The sequence below is a fragment of the Lissotriton vulgaris genome, chromosome 6, assembly GCF_964263255.1.
Source record: "Lissotriton vulgaris chromosome 6, aLisVul1.2, whole genome shotgun sequence".
Classification (NCBI taxonomy): domain Eukaryota; kingdom Metazoa; phylum Chordata; class Amphibia; order Caudata; family Salamandridae; genus Lissotriton; species Lissotriton vulgaris.
In genome coordinates, this window is record NC_141694.1 from 1898588980 (window position 1) to 1898601736 (window position 12757).

Genomic DNA, 12757 nt, shown 5'->3' on the forward strand with positions numbered 1-12757 from the left:
TCGTGGCATCGTGCAGTAGCACATCTTCATCCCGGCATCGCGCACCTGAAAAGAAAGGACACTGAAGATAAAAAGCTAAGTGAAAACTTTCATTTTATTGTTTGAGTCCACAGGCGCCCTACGCAAGCAAGCGACAAATGGTTTCAAAACTCGAACAATTTACCTGGACATTGTTTTGAAGAAGCATCAAGAGAACTTGTGTAGAGACTTCCTGAATTAGAAATTTCTTGATCTCTAAGGCTTTGAGAAGTATCAAGGCTAACTTTTGGGACAATAGTTCTTAATGAACATTTTTTTGGGCAAATTGTATCTTGTTAATAGTTGTTTTTATCTAGGAAGTGAAGGAGAAGGACGACACAACTAAATACAGAGAGTAAGTGATGTATAAATAGTAAGGAGTAGTGATAAGGAATAGGCAAACTTAAGAAAGGAAGTGACTTATTCTTAACTGTTTATTTTCCAGTGGCAATCTGATTCTTTGGCAACCCATCCACTTCAACACCGCCCTACTCTACTTCACCCTTCACGACGACAACACGGACGTGACGCCTAGACCTTAACAGTCGCAGGTAGGCTTGCACATAACTTATAAAAAGAGATTCAATAGGGAAAACAGTAGAGTAGAAGATTTGAGAATAGAAATACAGGATAGAGATTACAAAAACTTTCCTTTATTGCCTCGCAGGTCGACAAATAAGGAAGCAGGTAGCGTCCACGATCCGGCCTACCTCCCTGATTTCTATATGATTACCTCAGTGTAATATATTAAATCACTAGGAATTGCCTAGAATTTGGGGAAGTTGGTCCATAACGTCTCTGTGGAATCCATCTACAAGTGGCCTACAGGTAAGGGTGCTTGTAACCTTGACACAAGGGATACAAAATAGAATTCATAGATTCACCCATTCAAGAGAGACTCCCCCGAGAAATTCGATTTTCAAGAGAGGACTCCGCTCTAGTGTCTCAGGAGGGAAAGGACCTCTTCGCCAAAGGCACGATCCGAGAGGGGAAAGAGATTGGCTTCGTCAGCAATGTCTTTCTAGTAGAAAAGAAGGACAAAAAGATGAGGCATGTGATAAATCTAAAAAAGCTAAATCAATGGGTCATTTACCGCCACTTCAAAATGGAGGGAGTCCACCTCATCCGGGATATCCTAAGAAAAGGAGACTGGCTCACTCGTCTAGATCTAAAGGATGCTTATCTAACCATCCCCATATGGCCCCCACACCAAAAATTCCTCCAATTCGTTTGAGAAGCCAAACTATGGTAGTTTTCCAGCCTTCCTTTCGGGCGGTCGTCAGCCCCTTGGTGCTTTACCAAGATTCTACGCCGAGTGGCGGCCTGGTTAAGAAGCAAGGGAATAAGACTAATTTTATATCTGGACAACATCTTAATAATGGCACAATCCAAGGAGGTTGCCTCTCGACACACAGATCTGACGATAAAGATTTTGGAACACTTGGGTTTCGTCATAAACTCCCAAAAATTATCAACAATGCCAGCCCAGGACACACAGTTCCTGGGTTTTACGGTGGATACAGTCCGAGCAGAGTTAAAATTACCCAGGGAGAAACTAAGGAAAGTCAGGAAAGAGCTGAGGAAAATTCTAAGGAAGCAATGCTTCCCTCTAAGGTCTTTAGCCAGAGTACTGGGCCTCCTGTCCTCCACTATCCAGGCCATATATCCGGGCTCTCTTTATTACCGGGCCATTCAAAGACTCAAGGCGTCAGCCCTGAGGAACAATCCTTCTTACTCTCAGACTGTGTGCCTTGACCCAGATTCAAGGAAAGAGATACTATGGTGGTTGAGGAATGCAGAAGCCGGGAACGGCAGAGCCATCTTTGGGGAGGAACCAGGCCTCATAATAGATTTGGAAGTGAGCCTAGAGGGATGGGGTGCCACGTGTGGCGACTCTTCAACAGGGGGTCTTTGGACTTCTCAAGAGAAAGAGCTACATATCAACTGCCTAGAACTACTGTCAGGATCCTTTGCAATCCGGAGCTTTACCAAGGATATGATCGAATGTTCAGTCATGCTTCGCATGGACAATTTTTCCGCTGTAAGATATGTGAACAGGATGGGGGGTCCTCACTCCAAAGGTCTCTCGGACCCGGCCAATAATTTCTGGGCCTACTGCCTCAACAAGGGCATCTCAGTGGTTGCGGAACACATTCCGGCCCTGAGCAATGGGGTAGCAGACTGGTTCTCCAGGAATTTCAAAGATTCGAGCAACTGGAAACTGGACAGACAGGTTTTCTAATCCATTCAATCCTTATGGGGAGCTTTTGGAATAGATCTGGTTGCAGACAGACTCAAATGCCAAAATTCTTCAGCTGGAGGCCGGACCCTCAGGCCTTGGGGGTGGATGCCTTCCTGCAGGACTGGCTTGGTCTGAACCCTTATGCTTTCCCTCCTTTTGCCATGCTCCCACTTTTTCTTCTCCAGGTTCAGAGAAACAAGGATGCAGTAGTAGTAATAATCCCCCTTTGGAGATCCCAGGCTTGGTTTCTCATTCTTTTGGAAATGAGCGTGGACTTCCCAATCCTCATTCCTACCTTCGGGCTGGTATTGATGGGTCCTCACGGAGAACTCCACCCCCTTGTATCTCAGGGCCTCCGGTCTCTGATGGCTTGGAGGATTTCAGGAGACAGTGGCGCCTCCCAGGACTTTCGGAGAACGCTTTCAGACTCATATGAGAGTCTTGGGCACCCGGCACAAGGAAAGCATATAGACTGGCTTGGCGTAAATGGGTTTGTTGGTGTGTTCGGCGGAATTATGATCCCATTTCAGTCGGTCTAATTCAAGTTATTAATTTCTTGTCTGAAATCTTCACTTCAGGTCTGGCTTATTGGACTGTTAATGTCTATAGATCGGCAATCGCTGTGGGTCACTGCCTGGTAGACGGTACCTCGGTAGGCCAGAGCTTGCCGACAAAGAAGCTAAATATTCTGCCTTATGGGACACGAGGGATGTCCTTAGATTAATCACCGGTTGGGGTGAAAATTCTTCCCTCTCTTTAAAAAGACTCTCCTATAAACTCACTGTCTTATTGTGTCTTGTATCCTTCAGACAAACATCGGACGTGAAAGCCTTAGATGGGTCTAGTAGGGCTTATCAACTTGAGGGGGTTTGTTTCTTCCTAAATAAAAGGACTAAAACTATGTCATCTTCTGTGTTCTATCCCTTGTTTCCGCAGAACGAAAGCTTGTGTGTTGTGAAGTGTTTGTTGGAATACGAAAAGAGAACATTGGGATTAAGAAGTTCTGTTGATCGGTTACTGATATCTCACAGATCCCCTCATAGAGCGGTTTCCTCCCCCACCTTGGCTAGATGGTTTAAGGATGTTATGAAAGAAGCTGGAATTGATGTCTCCATATTTGGTGCTCATTCTCTTAGAGGGGCTTCTGCGTCAAAAGCCTTTGTTTTGGGTGGTAGCTTTCAGGATATCCTTAGGGCCGCAGACTGGTCGAATGAATGCATTTTCAAAAGTTATTTTAAACCTGTAGCAAATATTATCGATAATGTGTTGAACACACTTTGAACTTGCATAATGTGTACCTCCGTGTCATGCCATGTCTTTAATAACATCTAGATTTTCTGCCCACCAGGCTGTGAAAAATCTAAACTATCTACCCACACAGCAGTTTTATCCAAGAATATTTTTTGATAAGATGGGTTTATAAAACATTGTAACCCAAGTCTGGCACAGGGCATTTATTAGCATTAATTTCATGCCCTGGGTCAGTGGGTGATACCTGCCAGTACCCTTCATATTTGAGGCATTGATCACACATCTTTGAACGGTGGAGTGCATTAAGTTAATTAGCATTCATTATAACTTTATAAAGGTGGCATTTTCAAAATTGTAACTTAAAATCCTACTTAACCAATAAAGAGTATTTTATATTCCAATTTCTCAGATACCAAACATGACATCTCTACCTGTTCCCACCCAACAATGAATTTGGGAGTTTTCACCACCTGGACATGTAGAACTTAAAAGTCCAACCTTTTAATTACAATGCACCCTGCCCTATGAGCATATCTTAGGGGTGGCTGATGTGCAATAACCGGTGACTTTAAGGCTTGGCAAGGGGTTTATTTTGCCAAGTCAAATTGTCAGTTTAAAATTGCATTCAGGCTGCAGTGGTGGATATGGGAGATGATTAAAAGGGCTGCTTAAGTGGGTGGCACAATAAATGCAACAGGCCCACTAGTAGCATTTAATTTACCAGTCCTTTGGTATATGGTATACCACTTTACTAGGAACTTATAGTAAATATGCCAATTAGTTGTCGGCCAATTCTCCCATGTTTTATGGAGTGAGCACAAGCACTTTATGTATGTATGTATGTATGTGTGTTCTTATATAGCGCTCGACTTACCCTTGGGCATCTCAGTGTTTGCATTGGGAACCCGTCCTGGCTTTTCCCTGTGAGATAACCCGTACTGGGCATCCCCAAGGTGAAAGCCAGGCATCCCGCCGCGGGGGGGCCGTTGTGGAGATTAAGCAAGCTTAATGCCCAGAGCTGCATAGTGTGAACCCGTGCTTAGAGTGGGCACCGAAGCGAGAATTATCGAGTCCGTGGACAATTGGGCTCAAGACCCTGCCGCGTCGGGAATTGAACCCTGGTCCCGGGTCTGACCTCTGCTTCAGGGTATGCCTCCTCTAACCAGTGAGCGGTACAAAAGGGGGTACCGCTTTTGGCCGCCATAAGTGTGGCAGGGTATGCTCAGACGTGAGTCCCTTGCTCACTTTGCCACTGGATTCAAGCAAGCCGGGCTGAAGACGGCTGGAATGCCAGAAACCGGTCCTCGGAAGCTTGTTTCCGGTCCAGGGAAGACATGGCTTGGCAGTTCGGGCTGGACTGTTCCCATGAGGTGCAGGGTCAGACTGATTTGCATATAGCCATGTCTGAACTGGGGTGGCAGAGTGGGCTAAAGAACGGTGATGGATTAAACCCAGATCTTTTGACTGGGTGTGAGTGTTTGATTGATTCAGATGCTCCGTCCATCACCACCCCCTTTTGTACCGTCCTCTAACCAGTGAGCCACACTTCTCCACTTTAGCACTGGTAGCAGTTGTAAAGTGCACAGTTCTATGGTCAACAAAATCAAACAACAAAAATAGGAGGCTGAAGGCAAATGTTTTGGGTGTGACCCTGCGGAGAGGGCCCAGTTTAACAGTCTTTAACAAGAGACAGGTAAATGTAGTCAGTAGGTGATAACTTAAAGGGGTAACTTTTCTGTAAAATCTATAAATAACTTGCATTATGAGTATGGGGCCCTGAAGAATTGCAGGTCCTATGCAGGGTCTAATTAGTAAAAGCATAAATGCAGGTACCCAAAGGTTTCATAGGATGGTGCAGCTTTCTTCCTCAACTGGCACTGCCCACTTGTACCTCTGACACCACCCCGGCCTGTAAGGGCAATGCTAAAAGGTGAATTTCAACAAGCGAGCAAAGTGTGCAAGACAGACTTCCTATAACCGCCAGTAGTTTATATACATATACACATGCTTACATATATAAATATATATTCAGTGAAAAAACAAAGGTTACATCCTTTGTTATATTTATGTATTCTTTCTATGCAAACAAAATCTAAAATACATAAACATTACTAAGTTAAATTAGTATAACTTTATTTATTCTTTAGATGCAAACCAAACTTAAAGTACTCTAAAATTAGAAATTCTAAAGGTATACTTACACTTTTAATGTATAATTTACACACCACCTTCAAGTTATAACTCATGCACCTCCATACTGATTGTATTCATCTTAGCAGCTACACTACATTAACTATAACTCGCACCTGCTCCATGCACTGCTTATACCCTTCTATACTATATAACTTAAATCATATAAATTAATCGTTTTTACAATAACCCTTTTTGCATCTCAAATCACATACTTTTTATGCATCCTTTGCTTTAACTCCCCTCCCGCAGTGCGTCTCACCCCTCCATGATCTCCCTCCCATGCCTCCTTTCTCCCTTTCGCCCCCTCCAGATCCTGCTCTTCTCCCGCTCACGGTCACCCCTGGGAACTTTTCCTCCCTAGCCCATAGCCCAAAAATAATGCATCTTGGCTTTATTTTAGCCCAGTTACCGAGCGAGAAGTCCTCAACATCACCACTAAGCTCAAACCCTCCTCTCATACCTTGGACCCACTCCCCACAAACCTTGTTCAAGACTTAAAGCATATCATCACTCCTTATTGGACCATCATCATCAACTCCTCCCTGGCCATGGGTTGTGTCCCTGTTTCCCTCCAGGGGTGCCAAATCTCACCCATCCTCAAAAATGCTACTGCTGATCCTAACAACCTTAACAATCTACGTCCCTCTAAAATCTACCTCTTCTTTCTAACGCCCTCGAAAATGCGTCCTGCTCTAACTGAATAAACACATTGACTCATTCTGCCTTCTTGATGCATTACAGTGAGGCTTCCGAAAGGGTTGTAGCACTGAAACTGCAATGCTCAACATTGTTGATGATATTCATCACTCCCTCGACAAGGGGGAGGCTTCTCTTCTCATCCTTCTTGACCTCTCTGCTGCCTTCGATACGGTCAACCACTCTGCCCTTCTTAATACCCTCAATGTTTGGTTTGGCTTCAATGGTCCTGTTCTCAATTGGTTCACTTCCTTCTTCCAGCACAGAACCCAACAAATCAAAATCAGCAGTTGCCTCTCTAAACCTATGCCTGTTCCCTGGGTGTTCCCCAATGGTCTATTCTCTCTCTCCTTCTCTATTTAACCTCTTCATGAAGCCCTCACCCTTAGTCTAAAGAAAGCAGGTATCAATTACCACCTCTATGCAGACGACACCCAACTTTACTTTAAAATTAAATCCCATGCAGATATTTTGCACCTCAATGATACCCAGACTAAGATCCAACAATGGTTCCATCACAATCACCTGAAACTCAACCCTAAAACCCTAAAAAAAACTGAAGTCATTCTCTTCAACCCTAAAAACAACCGGCTCCACATTCAACACTGGCTCTCTGACCTCAATGCTCTCAACTGCTCCCTAGCCACCTCTAGCTCAGTCAAATCTCTCGGAATTAGCATTGACCAAAACATCAGCCTTTCTCCCCATATAAAATACTAAGCCAAAGGCGCTCTCTTTTCACTGGGAAACATCCTTTACAACGCAACTTTTACAACGCACTACCATTACAACGCAACTTTTACAACGCAAGTGCTTTTACAACGCATGCATTTACAAAGCATGCCATTACAACGCAGATGTCATTACAACCCATGCCATTACAACGTAAGTATGTTTTAAGGTAAGTTTTTTTTTATTAAATTTTTTTTTTGAAATATTTTTGTTAATAATATTTAAGTAATAATTTAATTTTGAGTAATGTGTAAATGTTATAATTTTTATTTTTAATTAATACTCAAGTATTAAATAAATAATGAGTAATGAGTATATTTTTAAATATTTAAAATATTAATATTTTATAACAAATAATACTCAAGTATTACATTGAAAATGTATAATGAGTAAATTTAAATTAGTAATATTTTATGAAAATTGATACTCAAGTATTAAATTTAAAAAGTGTAATTTGTTAATATAATTACATTTTAATTAGTAATATTTATTTTAAAATAATACTGAAGTAAAAAAAAATATGTATTAGAATATTAAAAAATATTTAATTTAAATTATTAAACACGTAATAATTAACTTTTGAGTAATTAGTAAATTTAAAAATATTATTTTAAAATTAATAATACATTTTTTATTAAAAGATTAATGGTTTTATTACAAAATCTTAAAAAAAAAATAATACATTAGTAATAATTAAATTAAGAGTAATGGGTAAATGTTAAAATGTATATTTATTGAATGTAAATAAATACATTTATATATTTATATTTTATTTAGTAATGTTATGTTTTTTTAAAATATCTTAAAAAATATTGAATAATGTATTATAAAATATGTTGAATTAATAATATAATTTATAATAATATTTAATTACTGATTAGTGAAATATATTTTTTAAAAATAGTTGAAAAAATATTATGGCAAAATTAAAACTTTGAAAAATATGTATAAATGTAAATAAACATTTCTATATTGTTGTGTATTTTTTAAATGTTACTATTATATGTTTTAATATTAATGAATGAAATTTTCCCACGCTTTTCCATTGTATTCAATGGAGAGTTTTGTCCTTTATTTTTTTCCATAGTTGAAGTTAAGAGTCCAGCGGAACTACTTTGCAAGCTGTAAAAAAGGTACTTTTGACAAGTTTTGGATGGAAATGGCATCAGTATAGATGTAAGTAGCATTTATCATTATTTTCTATGTAATTACATTTAATATAAAAACATATTTATAATAATTACATTATTCAAAACATTGACTCGATATTTTTCGTTTACTTTTTTTATTGAAAAAATCATGTAAAAATAAAATTTTATCTATTATCAAATTTTTTACAAATTTTTATCTTGTAAATAAACATTATAAAATAAATTTGTTTTAATAATACATAAATAAATATAAATAGTCCTTTTTTCATCTTTGTAGCTCTAGATGACGTTGACGCGTAAACGTGTATTCAAGCGGCCATTTTGAAGAGCGTCGAAGCTGGAAGCAGCAGGAAGCTGATCTGCGCTCAGGTAGGAAACTCTTAAAACTTTATTTGAAACATAATAATGTTAATTAAGATATATATATTATAAAGAAAGGATAAGAAGAGGTTGCAAATGTAAATGTATTGTATACGATGTTATTTCAGCATGTCGCTGATCATGCTACTATAGTATGCCTAGGTCGGGTCGCTGTAAATAATAAGGAAATGTAAAAAATAGATGTTTCTTTGGTTTAATTAAGTTATAGAAAATGTTACATTATAAAGGTAGACTTTTTATTGCTTATTAAAAGTTATAATGTGAAATGCATTGGAAATATAAATCTGAAAGTGCAGGAAATACATGTAATGTGAAAAAGGAAAGATCGCGTTTCACACTTAGCTGGTTTCATGGATTTTTGATTAATTTGGTGTGGTTGTTGATTGAAATTTTATATACTGGAATTGTGAATCGTATTGCGTTTTAGAATCTAGAAGATATTGCTATAAGGACAGATCAGAAATAGTGCTAAGTTGTTTCGCATACTGATAGGAGGTCATAGTAAAAATTAATATTTCTAGAAAATAGTATTATTTTTAAGATAGAGTTAGAATGTTTTAGGATATTGTGCATGTTGTTTTACTTTTTGGAGCCTTCTGGAAGAAGAAAAACTTTCAGAAATGATTCAAACGGATTATGGATTTCTTTGACTTTGGATTGCTATCACGAAGCAAATGGTCACGTGGAACATGCAACATGTATTTCGTGAGTTTTGAATTGTTACCAGGATGCAGTGGGGAAAGTCATGGATTTCGTGGTCTATGGTTTACTATTAGGATGTAGATGGACTTTAGAAATCTTTGCAATAGATCTTGGAAAGAACATGCAATTTGTGGTCTGGATGACTTTCAGCATGTTTTCGAACTTTGAGAAACCTTTGCTGAATGATCTTTGAAAGAAAATGCTTTTTTGTGGATTTTCGATTACTATCAGGATGGATATGGACTAAAGAAACCGTTCAAGAAGGACTTGGAAAGAACATGGATTTCGTGGAGTTTGGGCTACTATTAGGATGCATATGGACAAAAGAAACCTTTCATGATGGACTTGTATAAAGTATGGATTTCGTGGAGTTTGAATGGCATTCAAAATGTACATGGTTGTTGAAATCTTTATCAAATGGTCTTGAAAACAACATGGATTTTGTAGCATTTGGATTGTTATTTGGATGTACATGGACTTTACAAACCTTTCAAGATGGATTTTGTGAAAAAAAGGATTTCGTGGAGTATGGATGATTTTCTGAATGAATTTTGAATTTGGAAACCAGACCACATTGATTTCATTAGAACGTGGATTTCGTTGACTTTGGATTCGTTCAGGAAGGAGTTATCAAAAATGTGTAATTCGTGCCCTTTGGATTTTATAAAAGATGCATCTGGATCTTTGATAATTTTCAAGATTGACTTCGTTAAATTATGTTTTTTTTGGATTTTGGATTTTTGCTTTTTTGGTTTGGTTATTTGGGTTTTGCCTCCTAATGGATTACTATTGGAGAAACAAGAGGAGGAAAAAAAAAAGAAGACAACTAAAGGTAAGCTGACCCGACTTTTAATTTTTAAAAATAATTTAGAAAATAATAAATGCCAATTGAATTGAATCTTTTATTTATTTTTGGTAAAAGCATGAAAGTAAGGTGTAGATTAAAGTTAGAAATGTAGTATGTTAGCAACATTATCAAGGTAGTCTAAAGCCACACACAACGAAAACTGTTGTAGAATAGCCAATAGTCTCTCAGACATTTCCTTTGATTTTTTGGAAATGCGTGGGTTTAGACTACCAGTTAATGTTTGAGAGATTCTCATTTCTTGAAATCTTTGTTCCTTCTTCAAAGTTTCCAAAAATGAGTAGAAGTTAGGGTGTGGTTTGCCAATTGTATGGTTGAAGGAGTTATGCCATCCCTCCATGGCATTGTTTGTTTTGCCTTCTCCTTCTATGCAGCTCGTGTAGCAGTTCCACCACTCCACATGGAAACGTGGCTTCCTCCTGCGACCCGATCTGCTTAGATGTCGAATCCATGTGTCCTCAAAATAATTTAGTACGGGTGCCAATTTATCTTCATTTTCATTAAAATAATCAGATTCTGTAATAGCTGTGTAGTACTCGTCTACACTTTCAGGAGGGACAAAACAAAGAGCGGTAAGTTTTTTTAATTCAAACTGTAGTTTGCTATCAGTTGAGTACTCTGCAACTAGGAATGTTTTTTGTAGTTTACGCCAGAATGCTTGGGAAAAATGGAAAAAACATCCCTGAATTTGGGTATCCGTGTACGTTTTAGTGATCACATTGATCATAGCCAAATCAAAATCAATAATTATCTTCCTAGGACTTTTATTGGATGTTTTGCTTTTAATCACTGATAAAAACTCAGTGTAGGTTGCAGATTGCTTATCTGGTAGCAAACTATATACTAATGGAATTACATTATGGCTAATCTGTGCGTGAATAGTGTAAATTTGGGTGAAAGGATGGGGTGTACTTTTAAACGTCCCATCCATCATCCAAATTTCACTATTTTCTAACTTAACAAGGTTGCTGGGTGCACTAAAGATAAGAATACGTTTATGAGGGTTTTGGTTGTCGTGCAGGAGGAAAGGTTCATTAGAAAAAGAAATAGTGAGTTCATTAGGAATTTGAATGTCAGAAAAAGTATGAGGAGTTGAAATTTGAGTATTACTTGCCTGCTTTTGTCTTTGAATAATTCTTCTCAAATTGGGAATAATAGGCATACTACTAGCAACATGACTAAGAACATGCTGTGCAACCTCTCATAATATTGATCCAGTAGTGTCATTGGAGGTGCATGCAATTTCTTTCATTTCATTTAAGGTTTCTCTTACTTCAATCTCCATTGCAGAGGCAGAGTGGTTATGTTCTGTTGTTTTAATAATGATATCATCATGGGTAACCGCTCTGCCGCTGCAATGGGATGAGTAGTACTGCACACACCACCAATGTCTACGTGGTTCACTTATCCCTTCTTTACAATATATATATCCTGAATGTTTTAATAAACGGTTTCCTTTTCTAGATTTAATGTATGTTGCTGTTTCCTGAGTTGACATTTTCTCTGAAAAAGACATTTCTTTTAGTATGTGTATTTTATAAAGTTAATAGGTTACTACACTATTCAACACTTTCCCTACTGCTGCACCTTTCTGGAGTTAGAATTGTAAATCCTGCCCCTACATTATCCCACACTTTCCCTACTGCTGCACCTTCCTGGAGTTAGAATAGTAAATACAGCCCCTCTACTATCTCACACTTACCCTACTGCTATACCTTTCTGGATTTAGAATAGTAAATCCTGCCCCAACACTATCCCACACTTCCTCTACTCCTGCACCTTCCTGGACTTAAAATAGCAAATACAGCCTCTCTACTATCTCACACTTACCCTACTGCTACACCTTCCTGGAGTTAGAATAGTCAATCCAGTCCCTACACTATCCCACACTTTCCCTACTGCTGCACCTTCCTGGAGTTAGAATAGTAAATACTGCCTCTCTACTATCCCACACTTTCCCTACTGCTGCATCTTCCTGGAGTTAGAATAGTAAATTCAGCCCCTCTATTATTCAACACTTTCCCTACTCCTGCACCTTCCTGGAGTTAGAATATTAAATCTTGCCACTACACTATACTACACTTACCCTACTGCTGCACCTTCCAGGAGTTACATTAGTAAATACAGCCCCTTCACTATCCCACACTTTCCCTACTGCAGCACCTTTAAGGAGTAATAATATTGAAGTATTGTCATTTGTTTTGTTTCATTGGTTTGAATTTTGATTACAATTACCTTCTGAGTCTGGAGTTTTTTCCTTGTTCGGTTCTTAGATTGCCTGTGTTTTGACTTTGTTTATTGTTTTTTGAAGAGTTGTTTGAGATTCTGCAAACAGAGAAAAGTATGATTATGTAATTATTTGTTAAAATTTATTTTAAACAAACAAAAACGTCTGCATTTATGTGCAAAAGTTTAAATTTACTTCACTGTACCCATACACTATCTCACACTTTCCCTACTGATGCATCTTTCTGGAGTTAGAATAGTAAATCCTGCCCCTATAATATCTCACACTTTCCCTACTGC

At 38.4% G+C, this 12757-nt stretch overlaps 1 protein-coding gene across 1 annotated transcript; it reads right to left on the reverse strand.

Moving 5' to 3' along the window:
• Nucleotides 1-8548: 8548 nt before the first annotated feature.
• Nucleotides 8549-12546, reverse strand: LOC147709826 (uncharacterized). The gene is made up of 2 exons (XM_086925562.1): nt 12467-12546; nt 8549-11734 (listed from the first exon to the last, which is right to left on the reverse strand). Exon 2 carries the CDS (start codon nt 11391-11393, stop codon nt 10314-10316), a length of 1080 nt encoding a protein of 359 aa, XP_086781688.1. The 5' UTR covers nt 11394-11734; nt 12467-12546; the 3' UTR covers nt 8549-10313.
• Between the last annotated feature and the right edge of the window lie 211 nt (nt 12547-12757).